At 34.4% G+C, this 18,517-nt stretch overlaps 1 protein-coding gene across 3 annotated transcripts in view; it reads left to right on the top strand.

Moving 5' to 3' along the window:
• Positions 1 to 18,517, top strand: part of LOC149081684 (cell adhesion molecule Dscam1-like) — a 174,460-nt gene that overhangs the window by 34,144 nt on the left and 121,799 nt on the right. For all 3 annotated transcript variants that reach the window (XR_016193327.1, XM_089237084.1, XM_089237085.1), the window contains exon 2: positions 16,710 to 17,045. Coding sequence is in view for 2 of the 3 variants with exons in the window: in XM_089237084.1 (XP_089093210.1) it covers positions 16,710 to 17,045 (336 nt within the window). In the remaining variant the exon portion in view is untranslated. The remainder of the gene's footprint in view (positions 1 to 16,709; positions 17,046 to 18,517) is intronic.

Genomic DNA, 18,517 nt, shown 5'->3' with positions numbered 1-18,517 from the left:
GTTTCATTCAATTCTATTTTTTATTTTATTCTGTGTTGCCCTCTTTACCTTTCCTATTTTTTTGGGGGGAAAGTGGTTTCTCCCCCTCTTCTATTGACTTGGCGAATGCATTATGCTACTTCAGAAGGCTAGATTGTGTTTCTTGTGGCAATGCGTTTATGTTGAGGACAGTAGTTGTTTTCAGAAGAGGAAAGGAAGGTTCAAAACAGTAAAAAAAAAAATAGTTTTCTTTTTTTGTTTTAGTTCTTATTTCGATCGTTTCCTACGAGGGAACTTCTTTTCGAATAAAATCCAAGATATGAGATGATACGATGAAAGGAGAGGAAAGAATGAATATTTTAAGTATTTGGAATCTTATGTATATTTTATGTGTAAAAAGTTTCAGAATCTCGGGATATTGATTCGTATTGAGTTTTATTTTATTTCATTTAAAATACCGTTTTTTGGACTTTGACTGACGTGTCGCTTTTTCCTAGCTGAAATCTGGATAATGATGTGATAGGGGAGACATTGTAAATATATAAAAGTTGATGGAAATATTGCAGATTATCTTTTTTTTTATTAGTGTTATCAATTTTTGTTCAGATGAATACGTGGTATGACCAAAACAAAGTTTTACTCAACGCATATAAAAATTTTCGCTAAAAGTACTTGATGATTGTAACAGAAATTGCTCAAAATTGTTAGAAAACTAAAAGTTACGGAAGTACAGTGGGACTCGTACGTGGTTAATTCGAATTTTAAGAATTCTCCTTCACAGGTGTTGAAATCACTTGCTCAATTCCAATTTCGTCCCTAATGTTTTACATAATTCGAACTTTGACTTAAATGTCACATGCAAAATGCAATTTTCCTCAGAAAATTCCCTGTGAATTTTTTGAATCCCAGTCATCCTTTTATTTATTCCGTGGTTTACTGGGCTTTTTCATAATATAACATGTAGCAAATACACATTCAACGAAATCTGAATTCTTTTGTTACGGCGCCGAACAAGAAGCAATGATTTCATTAGCAATTCTTGCATATACACACGCACTCATGGGTTTCCACGGGTTTCTAGAGTTTTATCAGATATTGGATGACTTAATTTGCTTCTGCCAATTGCAGATGGATATGCTACTACTCAGGAAGTACGAAAGTTTGTGATAAAGGACTTCTCTACAGACGGAATGGTTAAAAACTTAAGTGCTGTAATCCCAGTCACTTGTTGAGTGAAATGTTTCAGAGAATCATGTCTTTCTTGCATTATTGCTCATTTATTTCGGAATATTCACTGAGATATTTTAATTCAAAAGCAAGAGAAAAGTTGAGAAATAACAGCAAAAGCTAACAGATCCCTCATTTATGCTACCCATTCCAACTTTTCTCCGATATGTGAATTCGAATATCTCTGCCAATATTGCAGTTAAAAACACAGGATCTCTTTTGTTATACTCAAAAAGACAGGGAAACAACTTTCTAATTGTAAATTAAATCACAAAGGGACCACATAAAAGTTTCATTTTTCATTCTGTTGTTAGCAGGTTCAAAAAGAAATCACATATCACTCTCGTAATTACATCTTTACCCAAAACATTATTAAAAACTATTCGACCACTCAAAATCTGACATTGTATCAACAACCTTAGGGTAAAAATAAAAATAAATGGTTCCGGCATGAAATGGTTCCATCTTCCCGAAAAATTTTAATGTAATTGGCGGGAACCTACAGCCGTCGTTTCGTTTCATAAAGAACATTATTTCTCTGTTCTTTTGTGACATCAATTATTGACACTCATGAGCTTATAATAAATGCAGCAAAGTGTGCATCTAATAACATTATTGTTAATATCTATTTTTATATGCTGAAGACAAGATCTTTTTATTGTTGGATGTTGATGTTTATTTTATCGTCAATTGCAGCTTTTTCCATGGTAGTTAGAAATACTCATTCAGCTCTGTAGCAGTTGTTGTTGCTTTGTACGAAATCAATAGTTTTGGCTATCGATTTCAGAATCGCAATCATGACCTCGACATTTCTTTATAAACCAATATTTAGGATTTTATTGGAGATGTCACTATCTATTTGTGAGATCTGTGATCTTCACAAACTTTGGTAACAACTGATCAATTTTAATATAAGATTCAAGAGAATGACAATAAGCATTCCATTGTGCCTCTACAGCAAGTATCATTGCACTTCCATCTTCTGTATGATACCATTCTTTGGAGAGATGATGATTGTGAAAATAGTTAAATATATACTGTACTTGTAACATGCTTTGTTACATCATCTTTAACCACATCTATGGCTAGCAGGTTTAAAATGTGGATACTGCACCCATATGTAAGTCCTGAAAAGCCAAGCTGTTCATCCAGTCTTTTTGGAAGAAACCATGTTTGCAGTTATTGTCTGTAAAAAAACTTGGTATTTTACATTTGAAGAGTTTTCTTCTGTTGATTTCACTGAACTAAAAACCAAATTTGCTAAATAATTTCCAGTATGGGATAATCCACATGGGGCAATAGTATCAACATGGATGTCTTTAATAGATTGTTTGATAACACACACGCATAAGTGGTCCATTATGAATATTCATCCATTCATCGACTGCCATGCAGATTGTCTGATTTTCTAAGTCAACTTTTTACCCCATAACTTCACCATTGTAAACCTTGAGTAACATTTGTCAGCTAAACCAGTATCACTGTGACATCCCTGATATTTAATATGTATATTAATATATATATATTATAATACTATGAATAATATTTTTTTAAATATAATAAAATAATTTAATAGAAATTTAAATCACTTTTTAAAGCGGCATAAATAATTTTATTTGATTAAAACAGGTATTTTTTTTCATATCTGAGATGAATTGATTTAAATCAGTGATTTTTTGAAAAACATTAGTTGATTTAAATCACTACAATCGTGTTCAACATTAGCTTCAAAATGCGCAAGAAAAGAAAACATTTTAGCTGAGAATGAATGTAATATAAACGAAAATCCTGATAACTGTATACGTATTTTTCCCCCATTTTGTGATATCACTCCGTTCTGCACATTGTAAATGTGATAAAAAATAACCGAATGATAATATTTTCCATGAATCCAATAAACGACTTCTGCTCTATTTGATTTTTATTACTTTCGGACATTCTTCGTCAAACGCCTTGCATACACTTAAACGTGAGATATTGTTCCGAAAACATCATTTAGGATAATCATCGAAATCACTAAGACACATGCAATCTCTACAAGATTCAACGACAGAATTTTTCTTTTTCATTTAATAATCATTCTATGTAATTCCACATACAAACACACCTACCACCACGGTATATATATAGGTAAAGTTCTCCGTATCTGCATCTTGATTAACTCCCTCATACCAGAAACTCGGCAAATGTGGCAATTACGCCAAATGCCCCGACGACGCGTATCGAGTTAACGTTTCCCCAAGTCACTCTGTGATGCCGAGTTTGGTTTTCGGCATCATTCACAAACTAGGTCGCGCAATGCTGATATGCTGTTCGAGAGAGAGAGGTTGATTCTCCGCCTGTAGGTTGAATAGTAATACCCGATAAGCCTACTGCACTAACCCCCAGTCGTTGGGCCAAGTCTCAGTCGTTTAACCTCTGTCCACTCAAATAGTTGTGGTGGGGGGGGGGGGGGGTATTAATACATCAGCGTGTTGGAGTTTATACACGATCACATTTAACTTGGATCGAGAGAGAGAGAGAAACAGGTATACAAGAGCCAGAGATAGAGTGAGAGAGCGGGCCAATCTGTGTTTGGCCTCAGAGTTGACCAGAGGCTGATTCAACGCCATCACAGCGACCGTTCGAAATGAATCTGCAGTTCAATCGCTATGATTACCCGTGTAGATTATATGCTGAGCCTTGGAGAGAGAAATCGCAAAACATAAATTATCACGATCCGGGCATAATCTTCAAAGCTTTCCCCTCGAAATCTCCCGAGTTTTAACAAGAGCCGGTGAACTTGTTGAATGAGACCCGGCAAAGACCACAAGCACTAGTTGTAGCAGCGATAATTTAGTGATTAAGCTGCGTATGTGTGCGTGGCTGGGTCTAAGTCGGTTAGGTTCATGCCTAAATTCACAGTCTTTGATCTTTCGAGCGCGTGCTGTTCTCAGAATAGATTTAAGCCGATATTTATAAGCCGTGCTTTGAGCATCAGGATGAACATTAAGGCGATTATCTTGCGTAACCGTTGGTCACATACAAACTTGTACTTATTAATTTTAAGACTTTATTTTAGGGACGGGAGAGGGGGGGCCTCCTTCTACATTTTAACGTGGTGAAAAAGTATGCTTTAGTAGAAATACAGGGCTGGCGTAAATGAAGGGCCGGATATTTTAAAACTTCATATATTTTCAAAACTATTACGTTGTAATATATGTGATATATATAATACACTGATTATGATATACGGGTTGCATAGCTAACGATTGTCACCACAATTTATTCGAGAACTGTTGATCTTAGAGACATTTTTCATTAGAAAAAGTGTCCAAATAACGTGTAGCACTCAGATACGTCGTTGATGTTACAAATGATTGTATTGTTATCAGAATAAAAAAGACAGAAGAAAAACGTTTTATTATACCCTGTGCTCAAGGAACCAATTATAAAGGTTTTGCCGTGTGTCCCCTGAGGTCAAAAATTACGTGAGGAACGTGAAAATACATTTTCACGTTCCTAAATGCAATATTTGCTTAGAAATCTGAATTCAAAAAATTGGGGGGAAAAGAGCATAATTCGGAGAAAAAAACATTTTCTGTTAGCTTATGCAGTTTTTTCGTCATTTCTTTTCAAATATCTCAGAGAATATTGCAATTAGAAACGGGGAATTTCTTTTGTTGGCCCTAGAAAACACAGGGCAACAACTTTTGGGTTTTTGAGCACAAAGTGTCCACATAATTTTTTTTTTAAATAAATATACAACTCCTTGCAACATGAATGACGCGTCTGAGTGATTTGGATACTTTTCCTGATTGGAACTATGCATCTGGGGGTCAACGGTTAGCCAATAAAATGCGGCAAGGTGAATTAAGGAATTCCCGTGTACATTATCAAATTCTTTTAGATTGCTGCAAAAATATTTACTCTAGCGATGTACAAAACATCTACCTATGTTGATTCACATTTGGATTAGATAATATATCTTAAAAATATTCTTTTTCCCTATAGTTCACTCCCTTCTTTTGCATATATGTTTCCACAGTGATTATATTATCCATGATATATTTAAAAAAAACAAAAATTTGTTTTTGGTTCTATTATTAAAAAAAAAGAAGGTGTTTTTTTTATTTTTCTAATAAATCATTATTCCAAACCATTACATATTGTGCTACCACGTTTTTATGCTTTGTTTTTATGCATGTAATTAATCAGGGTAAGGAGAGCGGAAACAACCACGAGTTTAGTTCTCCACCGAATCATAACGATATAAACGTATTTTCCTTCCAATAACATTTATCATTTGTTTCAGCCTGCGATTCGTAAAGGGATAAATTGGATCTCAGTTATAAATGATCGATATGTGAACTTTTGATAACATGACGAATGTCTAGTCTGTAATCAAGGTAATTTCACTCATTTTGCAGTTTTGCGCAGTCAATGAGTATTAACATTTTCGTTTCACAACTGCTAACCCTTTACGCTCCAGACGCTTTTTTTTCGGTGGTGCAGTTCGTACTTAGTAGCGTCCCCTCCGGCAATAAGGAATGCCCCTGAATGTTAGCTCTTGAATTTAATTGTATAGCTTATAAGTTTCGATAATAAGCCAAATTCACAGGGTCCGTCCTGTAATCACAAGGTGCCATTATAATAATGAAGTATCACTTTTCTTCTTCATGTCGAGTTTAAAAGTTGAAAGATTAATGGTTCTGATACTTCTTCAAGTCCATTGAGTGTTTGCGGCAATAGTGGTTTGTAAACAACTAGTTGCTACCCGCGGCTTCCCTCACGTGGTTATCTGAAAATTACTCCGCAACGATTCCCCAATATGCCATTTGAACACCTCATGACACTTTGGGGGTTGAATTTTCAGAAATCCCGCGTTAGAGAGTGGGTATCTACATTATAAAATATAATACTGACCAGATTTCATATTTATAGCTTCAGTGGTTTCGGCTCGGCCATGATTGCCCCCATTTAACCTTTGAACCATGTCATGACCCCCAAACTTAGAGGTTGGAATGTGAAAAGTGCCTCTTTAGTGAGCCTGTAAATATTAAAATAGAAATACTGACCAAATTTAATAATTGTAGCTTCAGCGGTGATTTCTCTCTCTCTCCTCGGCGTGATTTCTCTTTGAAACCCCCTTTATGACCCTCTTAGGGGAGGAATTTCATAAAGCCACCCTTCTTAGTTAGTATTTACGTCATGAAATGAGACTACTGACAAAATTTCATATTTATTTCTCCAGCGGTTTAGGCTCGGCGATGACGAATTAGTCAGTCAGAAAATATTATTTTATATACAGGGTGTGAAGTTAAGCTTTTAGACATCCTTTACCTCTTGAACCGTTGGCTATAGAAGCATACTTTCAATCCAATGCATGTTATCGAAAACCCATGTCCGTCGGAGATATGCTATTTATTTTCTAGAAGCCGTATACGCAACAAAATACAAATATTAATTTCTTATACGAACCCCCTATCCTCTAACATTCAATTCGAAAATTTTTTCACTGTCTCCTCTGATGCCAAAAAAAATCTACGTTTCTATTCACTGAGGTATTCGAATTCGAAAAAAAGAGGAAATCTGGAAAAAAACAGCTTTAAATGCGTGTAGAAAACGTTTTATATCAGCTCACAACGATGAAAACGATAAAGAAACTTGATTCGAACATATTTCGAAGAGACCCGTTAGATGTTTCCAGGGAATTTGTTGGTACACATCCATGCCGGAACAGGGATTTGAACCCAGACCTGCACAGACGGATTCTAGCTCCCTAATCACTGGACTTCCTGGCGGCGAATTTAAAATTTAATTTTGAATGAGATTGAGCCAATGTGAAATCTCAATCTTTTTTCATAATTTTATGATATATATATATATATATATACATATCTGAACAGTTTTCTTCTTTATTGTGCATCAAGATTTATTCAACTTCATTAATATCATGCTGTTCTACCATGCGCGCAAGGTGTTCATAATGCCTTTTTTTTAAACTTGCGAAACATTGAGCATCGGAGATATGTATATAAACATTTGATTGACATCGGATATCATTTACAATCAAAAATATGTATAACTAACTTGAATAAATCAAGGTTAAATAGTATTTTTAATGATATTTCCACAAGAACATAGTTTTTCCACCATGTTAACAGGTAGGAGACCCCCCCCCCCGTAAAAAAATTAAGATATACTGAAGTAGAATGTAAGTTTTTTGAAGAATTTATTTAATGTTAAAATTCTCCACTTATCGAAGTCTTGGTGAAACCAAAAATTAATGTCATTTAATAGAAAGAGGAATTTAATTTGGAACCGTTCTCTGATTTTTACAATTAAATTCTATTCTATTAAGTTATGGGGGAAAAAAAGGAAGAAAGATTGAGACGACTGTATTTTTCCTTTGAAATTCGAAAGTATTTTTTGCAAAATCTAATTAAAGTATATGTTATTTTATAAATTTAATTTACTGATACTCACTCGGCCAAGAGTTGTTTTTTTTAAATAAAAAATATACTTTTTATCAAATTATATGTAATGAATCTCTCTGAGAAATATATTCCATTTTTGTTTCTCCTTTATTGTTAATTCTGGGTTTATCCAATTTATCGAAGAAAAGAAAAGTATTTCTCAGTTGAAACTAGTATTTTAAAAATATGGAGAATGTGTATGTATTTGTTTTTGAGAATTACTATATTATACAAGAAAGCATACGAGTCTAGAATACGCTGATGTTTGTATTAAAACAAACTAGTGCCGAAGCTAACTGGTAAATACACAGTACGTATGTTGAATCGCTTGCACTTGAATCAGTTCTTTTCACAGTGCTTTCCCAAACTTTTTGAAGTGTGACCCCTTCCCCCTTTTGACATGAATTTCATCTGCAATCATCTACATATTGTGACCATATGTCCCGCTGTCCGGGATATTCCACATTTTTTGAAAGTACTACTTTACTACTCATGCAAGTTCAACAGGAACCCCTCTCTTTTACTGCTAATTTTATTTGTCCCACGAGAATCCTCAAAAGAGAGATTTTTACTGCATTTTCTATTACAGCGAGTACCCGGTGTACTTACTCCCCACTGTATTTTAACTCCCCTCCCCCTTTCTTCATATTTTTGAGTCCTCCCAAAATTTTTAATAATTTTAATTTTTAATCACTTGGAGTGACGATCAAAGATGGAAGACGACAAGATTGCTCTATTTCATAAGTGAGATATCACTTATGAAATATGAGAAATCACTTATGAGCAGATTTTCTGCAACTTCCCGAGATATCTCATCCAACTTGGAGCGGCTTATTTTGAACAAACCCGAAATATCTCCGGTGCTTTAAAGTTTAAACCCCCTCTAATTTCGGCATCGACGAGCCCAGATATGATTGTAAAGTTTTCTTCTCCTGATAACATGTTTTCCTCCCCCCCCCCCCCCGTCAATCCAAAGCTAGTGGGCGGAGTCAGCTTTTATTCAAAATATGATAACAGGAAAGAGAGGATATTTTTCCTGTCCCTTCGAGGTAATATATAACTACACACAGTATAAATCGAAAAAATGATAGCGTTTCTTTCCTCTTCCTTGTTTTTGCAATTATTATTTTGTGTTGGGAGGGATCATTTATTAGCTCGCTCATATGCAATCGAATATATATATATATATTCTTGAAAATTGAAGGCAATTTTTAGAAAGTTTAGTGATTTCCAACGTGGTAGTAATAATACGAATCAGGGAAAATTTAAAAATCTCCAGAACGGTTAACACGGAGTTATTCCAGGTTTAGAAGCTCGTCCATAAATCCTTCCACCCCCATAACATCTTAATTAATTAAAACATTCCTCTAATTGGAAGATCTGCATGACATATTTAATTAAAAATTTCAATCATGCTGGTAATTTTAATATTTAAATTAATATCATGTTCTAATTTCATTATATTAATTATAAATTAGTAAGATATTATCTATAACATAACTTTTGGAAATATAATCCTGGAAAATTCCATAGTATATATCTTTGCTCACACAGATAGGTAATGGTAAATGAATGGTAAATACGTCAATTCCTATAACACATATTTTTGAATTCATGAGGATTTTCTCAATCTGATATCATATCTTCTATAATGCATGGCCACGACGAATAATAAATGGACGATCTGAATTAAAAAAGACATCAAAAAAGATCTATAGCTTAATACTTATAATTATACGTCTTTTTCAAACAAAATATATGACGGATATACAGATTATTAATTTGACGATTTAACAGATACGTACATATTCGAGATTCAGATAGAGAAGGATAAGTCTCATATTAATTACTGTCTTAAATAAAAATACTGATATTAATTAAAATATATTACCGTCGCGTTCCTTTCTCTCCACCCCAAGTAATACATGCACGTAATTTGAAGATTTATGGAGTATAATTAACTTATGAATAATTTTGTTTCCACATTTCTTACCCAGGATTTGTATCAGATATCTTTTTCGATAAATCATTTTTCTTCATCTTGTGAGAGATTTTGTTTTCGTTGGAAAGGAAAAAAAAAACCTGTATAAATGGAGAGAATTTTCTAGTATTTCGTTCTATCTCATAAATTTTGGATTTACAATGCGAAATTTCTTTTTATTATTTTAAAGAGAATATGAGATATTTTTACGAGAAATATATGATAATATTGTTTTTTTTTAGTTTGAAATAAAGTGTTGGAGTTGGATTCTCTTCAGTTTCATGTAGGATGTACTATTTCAGAAAAACGTGCATATAATAGTGCTCATGGGAAACTAAGCTATATTTTATAAATTTACGCACCTATTATATTTGTTCAAATAAAATTCAGTATTTTGCCTGTCAAATGACTGGGGTACAATACCAATATATACATCAGCGTAGACCCTTGCGAGAAATATAATCCTGTACGTGAAAGCTGGACGGATATCTCGTTATCGAGATAGGTATTATCTGATATTCCGAAAGATAATATTTTTACGCTGCTATAAACGTATAAAATGTGAAAAATTCTATCCGTTCCATCTTGGTTCTCAATGCAAATATATATTGTTATGTTTCATAGCTCTCAGTACCGTATTCTCCTGCTTATAGTTGGTGGATGAAACGTTTAAAAGATTGGAATTACTTGGATGGAGAATACATACTGCTATATATTTTCTGTTTTTTTCTTAATGTTTGATAAGTGTGTTTCGATTTTGCGATGTTTGTATCAAAATAAAGTGGTGTTGAAGTTATATAAATGGCAAAAAGACTGTAGGCGTATTCAATCGCGTGCACTTTAACCAGTTTTTTATCACAATTTAAAAACTACTAGTTCAAGTGCACGTAATTCAATTCATGCATTATGAGGCACAAGAAACGAATAAATATCTGAAGTATGTAATAATTTTCGAACACCTCAGTGATACGGATAAACATTTTTAGACGTGTAGTAGTGCGTTGTAAGTAAAAGTGTTTAATCACTTTACGATCAAGAACGTAGTATTGTGCCCAAACATCAGTGCAATAAATTAAAATTAGTTCGCTCTTGTTTTCTTTTCTCTCTCTCCTCATTCTCGCGAGAGTTGTTGCAACCCTATGTTCAACCCTATGAGTTTTTTCCTCTCGGTATTTTATATACCCTACTAGTGATTTTTTTTATTCACTTTATTTACTATTTCATACATGAAATATATTACTGAGAGATATGAAATATATTACTAAGAGATATGAAATATATTACTAAGAGATATGAAATATATTACTAAGAGACTATGAAATATATTACTAAGAGTAAAAGAGAACAGGTTGGGCGAGGGTGAAAAGCGAAATCTAACTTTGTACCTACATTCTTATCAACTTATCTATTATACTATTTTACTCTTTTACATGTTTTTCCCCCTTCCTTTCTCTCTACTGGTTTTTTTCCCTATTCTTTCTTCTAACGTGGGGTTAGGTTAGGACAACGTTATCATTTTTATTGCCGATTCGGCAAATAAAGAGCATTCGAATTTCTTGCCAATCACTTGTAATCGACGATTTTAAGCTCACTAATTGGATATATATTAGTGAAATCGGCACGCTGTGACAGCAACCCCTACTGAAGAGACAAAAGTTTTCATTCTCGCTCATTTATATCTTTCTATCAAAGCGAAGAACGATGCACGAATGACGATTTTCTGCCACAGAGAGCAACTGAAAACTCAGCGCAACTGAACAACTGTTTTTTTTTTTTTTTTTAAATTTACGTACCTCTTATATTTGTTCAAATAATATTCAGTATATATGTTGCCTTTTTAAACAACTAAAGTCTAGTACGAAAGCATACATCAGTGTGGACTCTTTCGAGAAATGTAATCCTGTATGGAAGTTGGAGAGAAATGTCTCTAACAAGATAATTATTATCTGATATTCGGAAAGATAATACTTTTATGCCGCTCTAAGCCTCTAAAATGTGAAAAAAATTCTCTATGCGTTCTATGTTTATTCCCAATACAAAGATATATTACTTTGTATTTAATAGATACCTTAGTACCGTATCGTATTTTCTTGCTAGTCGGTGGGTTATACGTTAAAAACATTGGGATTTCTTGGTGGGGGATTATGTAACGCTGCGTATTTTTTTTTTTCGAAGTGGTTGGGCTACAAATAGACATACGATATTTAAAATCCACCTATAAAAAAATTAAAGACGCATGGATAGTGTATAGATGCAAGTAGAGAAATCGTGTTTTTTCTCATAAAATTTCTGGCAAAAACTGTAAGACTATCCGTTTCTCGAGATTTCATTATCGATGAATTATCGATTTTTATATACGGTTTAAATGCGGTCGAAACCGTACATGCACCTCGCAAAGAGTCGTCTGAGGAATTCTAACGAATCAGTTCATGCCGGAATAGGAGTCACATGTATTTTATTCCTGCAGTGAAGTTTGTTTCTGAGAATATTTCGCCTTAAAAAAAGTTGCTGCCATCTGTATTCTGAATTCAGAAGCAAGAATTGATTATATACGAAGGAAATTATGGTAGCAAAGTAATACAATGTTAAAAATTGCATTTACTCTTTATGCTGTACTTCAAGTGAGTACCAAAAACAAAAACAATGAATGTTAAACAGCTTACACGAAATACAAATTTGAAATATATTTTTATTTCAATAACAAATGTTTATAAAGAGTATGTGTAAAAATATATCAACTAAAGTTATCAATATGCCGATCAAATCAGGGAATTTTCATCTGATACTTTTAAAAGGTGTTCCGAACTCTGAGGCTTCAAAATTTTGATTTTTCAAAAATGACACAAAATTGTTGGCACTTTGCACAATTGAATGATATATTATTTTATATATCGTTCAATTGCAAACTGCCAACAATTTCGTGTCATTCAGTTAATTGATTCTCTCAAAGCAAAAAAAAAAAAAGAAATGTAAAGAAAAGTAATGTGAATGACAGTGTACGAAAACCTGTTCAAGAAACGAACCTTGAACCTTGAACCTGAACCAAGAAACGAATTTTTTCCAGCACATGCGTAAAATTGAAATATATAATAATAGGCCAAACTTCTGAAATTTTGTAGTATTGTCAATTCAACATGCGTTCGTAAAATGCATCTAGAATTTGGTAATTGACTAAAGGGAAATAATATTGAATTTTTAGATTTTCTGAAATTTACTTTTTTATACATTTTTAAACATTATAAAAATCTATGAATGATCGGATATCCACGTTCGAGATTTATTTTCATAAAACCTGTCGTATAAATAACCCAAAAAAAAATTTAGAAAATTTCATGCCGTTTTTTTTTATAATCTCACAGACACGAGCTCAAAAATACTACCATCGGAGAAAATTGCATTTAAATTGCATTTTTTTTCCTTGCATGCATTTGCACTACAGGATAACTCCACATTTTCACTTGCTGCATTTTATTGGTGAACCGTTGACCCAACAGGCATAGGCTACTTCCGATTAGAAAAAGCATACATATAATGTGTAAAAATCAGATATGTCATTCTTGTTGCCAGGGGTTGCATAATTGTTTAAAAAAGCGAATAAATAAAAAAAACTCGTTATACCGACACCCTGTTCTCAAAAACCCAACTTTAAAGTTGTTGCCCTGTCTCTTCTGAGGCTAACAAAACATTCCGCGTTTCTTCGTTGAGATATTTGATTTCAAAAATCGGAGAAAAGTTTTGAAAGAACAGCATAAATCATGAGGGAAAAAATCGTAGTTCGTTGGTCTGTGCTGTTTTTCTCCAACATCCCTTCGGTTTTTGAGTACAAATATCTCCGCGAATATTATACTTGGAAACACGATAGTTTATTTGTTGGCCTCAGAAGAGACTCGGCAACAACTTTATAATTGGTATTTTGAGGATGTTAAAATGAAGAGCATTTTTGTTATATTTCAATAACTGAATATTATCCACTTGCAACATGAATGATGCATTTAAGGTTTACACGTTATTTGAACAATTTTTATAATCGGAAACATGCCTCTAGGATATATAAACAGTTCACCAATACGGCGAAGGAAATCACGGAATCATACTGTATAATCGCATTACCAATTCAACTATTCTTTCAAATTTTAGAAGAAAAATTGACGAATCAATACGATATTTTTTGTATTATTTGCTTTAAAATTGAATATTTTTAAAAGTCACTTTGTTGAAAAAACGGCTTTATGGGTGGTGCCATATCCACTCGAACAGAAAATTACACTGGAATTTATTTGGAAAACCTTCGTGAAAAACCTCGTTAATACGATCTCACGTACAGCGTACCGTATTTTCTGAAAAATTCGCAACCTGAGATGGTGATTCGTGAAGAGTCTAGACGTATCTTCAACTAAAGATATTGATGTCACTTTATTTTCCTCTTTCAAATACCCCAGAGAGATTTCGAGATTATTATAAAATAAGCCGCGTAGATGTTTTCGCGCTGAGTAATTTGTCAGTTTGATTCCCTTTTGACCAACCAAGATAAGTATAAAAATGTAGCTCTGGCCTCATTGTCACCACCTCCACCACCACCGTCTTCTTTCTTCTTCGTTTCTCATAAAATTTGTCGCAGAAAATGTCGATGAACTTCTTTATCACGACTCTCTCTGTTAAAAGTGTCGAAACAGATGCGAATGAAATTTCCGCTCTAGCGAAGAATTTTGTAAAGCCGGGCAATTTATCAAAGAGTATGTCATTGTTCATCCCTCCCTTTGTTAATAAATTTCTCACCATTTTCTTCTTCCTTTTATTAACCTCGATCACTCGAGTGGGCAATGCATTGGTAAATTTTCGGTCAAACTCTTTGGATATTTTTAGATTTCTTTTTACCGTTCCTACTCACGGTATATCACGTAAATGACTTTCTCAAGAAGTTTTCATTCTGATAATAGGTTATATGTGTGGAGGAGAAAATGTGTTCAGTTTACATTATTCAATGTGCTAGTACAGGTTCTTCTGGTTCCCTTTGTGGAGACGGAAGAATGGTGTAGGAAATGAATTTCGGAAATTTTCAAACTTTCCAAACTTTCACTGGGCACAATCCATCAAAACCCACTGTTTTATGCTTATAATCAAAAATACTATAAGAGCTAAAATTGTATCATGAAGAAGGATACTTGTAATATACAAAAATCATAATATGCAGTTTCTCGGTCCAACTTAATGGGATAAAGGATAAACGGAGTCCCCCCTCTTAAATGGATAAAACCATCTTTTAATGTAATTTTTCCTATAGAGACAATATTAACTTTCCCGCTAAATCCAATATTTGGATTCACACTTCAAATGTAAATACATATCAACCACTATACATTAATGCGCACCAAAATAGAAATAAAGCGGATCACATCTGATGAGATATTTGCAATGACTAAAATAAGCAGATCAAGCTTGTCGAGATATTTCGGCATTGCCACTGAATGGGTTGAAATAAAAAGAAATCACTTCTCTTGCTATTATCACCAGAAGGATTATAAGAATCTATTTTTATGCTGTATATTCGTGGTTACACAAAACTCTAATTGAATTTGTGAATGGTTATCAAAATGGCAAAATTGTTTTATCGGCCACGCACGCTTTATCAGAGTAACCACTTACAACGAGGAGACATCTCATCTTTGAGTAAACGGAAAAAATAAAGTTCTCTATTTTCTTTTTCCACCATCGCAACGTTTATCTGTAACGCTACTAGTAGAAGCTGATTTTTTTTTTACCAGGGTATCATTATTGCTACATTTTACCTCCGATCTTTTTTAATAGCGTAAGACCCGATCGAATACCTTTTGGAAATCAAAAAGAATTCGATCGGGTCCAACATGAAAAACTCTTGGAGCGTTTCCATGAGAATGGCATTGGGGGGGGGGGGCAACTTGATGAATTATATATAATGGTGGTTGCGTGATAAAGCACTACGGGTTATGGTGAACGGAGAATTTTCTGCTTGGACAGGTGTTAAAAGTGGAGTCCCACAAAAAATTGTCTTTCTCCCCATACCTTTTTCACTTTTATCAATCGTTCAATAAACTCGATCAGGAGGGATGATAGATCAAATAGTATTTGATCTATCATTCTTCGGATGACGACCATTACTTAAATAAACGCCTAAACCTTACTCTGATGAACAAGTAAGTACCCACGTACCGCTCATGTCACATAATGTGATCACATCGGGACGCAAGGTTTCCGATAACAATAACCAAATGAAAACTATATCAGTACAAACATATCCGATGATCATACATCGCGTTGGGTTTAACGAGACTTCTTAGATTTTCTTTCACACATAATCGGTTATTAAATTTACAATTGGTAATTTTTTTTCACTCCAAAACGGGAATTTTTTGCCTTTAAGCTAGAATCATGCATTATATGCAATGTTTATATTTCGTCATTGCGAGGAGCTGGAATGAAACTGTCTAATGTGTATCGCATATAACGATATTTTCTTTGGACATTGCAAAAGTAGCTTAACACATATGAATCCCAGTGAATACTACGGACCGATTACGACATCAAGTACGGAAATGTTTGTCAACAATGGTCGGGGGCGGGGGTTGGAAGAGAACATCTTTTAGCCTTTTGCATAGTCGTGCAGCCTCATAACGATAACTTATGGGGGTGGGGTAAGTTTGGTTAAACCTCAGCTTCAAAATGATGAAAAAACTATCGCAAGAAGAAAAAATATAAACCGAAATCCCGAGGAATATAAATATACATTTTTCCCACGTTATGAGATTGGTTTGTACCGTGTTTTGCAAAAATGATAACAACGCCCGAATGCAAATACAAACACAATGCCACAACAGGCGAAATGCCCAACGAGGTGGCTAAGAAAAGATGCCCATAACAAATATGTGGATTATTAATAGTAGTATATGAATAGTAACATTATCCGTGATTATAATAAGTGGTTACTGTATTACGTATTTGATACTCAGATGCCTTTATTTGTTCTAGTTCTATATAAATTTACAAAAGTTTACAAGCTTTGAATCCACTTTTTTCTTTTGGCTTAACAGGTGTATCGGCCACTCCCACAAATACTGGAAGAGGCCCGGTGCTGAGGATCGAACCCCCTAGCAGAGTCGAATTCTCCAGTATTTCAGGTACTGAATTAAGATGCGCTGCTGACGGGTCCCCTCCTCCAAGAGTCCACTGGCAGATGAAGAAAGGATCAATGGCTGCCGACGTCACGGGACTTAGGTACCAGAGAACGTACAAGGAAGGAAGTACTCTGGTATTCCCTCCGTTCTCCAGAGCAGAGTACAAACAAGAACTGCACGATGCCGTTTACCAGTGCGTAGCATCGAATGATTTCGGATCAGTACTCAGCAGGGAAGTCCATGTTAAAGCGGGTAAGTACCACTTCTATCAATAATTATGAAAAGACAAGAAACCGGAAGTGTGTTGTACGTAAAAATAAATCACAATAATTAGAAGGCGAAACTACTCTGTCGTATTTTAAATGAAAAATTAAAACATAATATTATCAAACAAATATTTTCTGGATTTTATGCCGAGGTGAACTGGAAAGAAAAGTGTCCACCGGGACCAGATGTTTCCTTGATGTATTGGGCTGAGAAAAATCCGTCTATCTCTATCGTCCCACCTAGGAGCTATTTGAAGTCAAGAGACGCTGCTAATGCCTCTACTTCAACGCGTCATGCCATAGTGCGTGAAATAAGGAAGGTAGTGTCGTGTCTCCAGTGGTGTTGATGACAGCATGTTATCATGCTTGCCCGGAATGCAAGAGTGCCTTGGTAGGACCAGATGACTTGTCTTTCACAATTTACCACGGTATAAATTCCAGAAAATACCTGATTCATTGATATATTGGGTTAAAAAAAAGCCGTCCATATCTATCTGAAACTAACGTAGTTTTGAAACAACGGCATTATGCTGGGGACAGAAGCATAGTGTCGTAATTTCTTCAAGAAATCTCGCAGTATTTGCGTGTTTAAATATTCCATTTCCCAATGCATTCAGTGTTTCTGCTAATGCGGCATTTACGCGTAATTTCAATCCCCGAAAAATATTTTCCAGAAAAAAAAGACGGTACTTTGAGATGCCGGTTAACGTTCGATATATCTTTCTTACTTTCTATAGACAAAAGAGTACATTTATTGCACAATACTGCTCAAGGCAATCAAGAGCAACTTAATTTAGATCGTAATTCAGATTAAATTTAAAATCAGTTTCAAGTGTTTCGAGAATGAGGCTTTTGTGACTGGTTTCAGTTTTCATGAAAAAAAAAGTGCGTTGCTCACCAAGTTGCAACGTTTCTTTCAAAAAGTATGTAAATTTTAACAGTTAGAATAATTTTAATTGAAAACTTCAACATTTCTATAAAGCACATGGAAATGCAAAAAGCAGCGAATCCGTATTCCAAATATTTTCAGGAACCTGATAATACAGCCCATATAAGCAGGGACATAATGAAGAGGTAAAAATCCGAATAAAGTGCAAAAAAATCGGATTCACGAATCTATCAATCCTCGAATCGGTCGTAGAAAATAGCATCGCTGTTGTGCGGTCGCGCGGGCATAGTGGTCACTTCACATCTGGAGGATACAGGTTCGAACCACGTTGATTGCATGAGCGTGGTTAGCTGAATTTTTTTCTGCGATCACCCAACTTCGATACGCGAATTCAAGCAGGTCTCCTGCTTGGAAAATGCCTTCTCTCAATGAGCAGGCAGATCATCAAAACTATAATTACATAATACAGGAAATTGAGACACTTGTTGTTTTCACTTCACAATGTGGAAGACAAATGGCAGCACCAGTATAACATGAACAAGCTTAACTCTGATAAAATAGCTACTTTA

This window comes from Pholcus phalangioides, unplaced genomic scaffold (assembly GCF_987345545.1).
Source record: "Pholcus phalangioides strain wild (caught in Gottingen) unplaced genomic scaffold, Ppha-v1.0 ptg000009l_1, whole genome shotgun sequence".
NCBI classification, from domain to species: Eukaryota; Metazoa; Arthropoda; class Arachnida; order Araneae; family Pholcidae; genus Pholcus; species Pholcus phalangioides.
The sequence above is the reverse complement of the archived record's forward strand: the minus strand, read 5'-3'. Positions and strand labels throughout refer to the sequence as shown.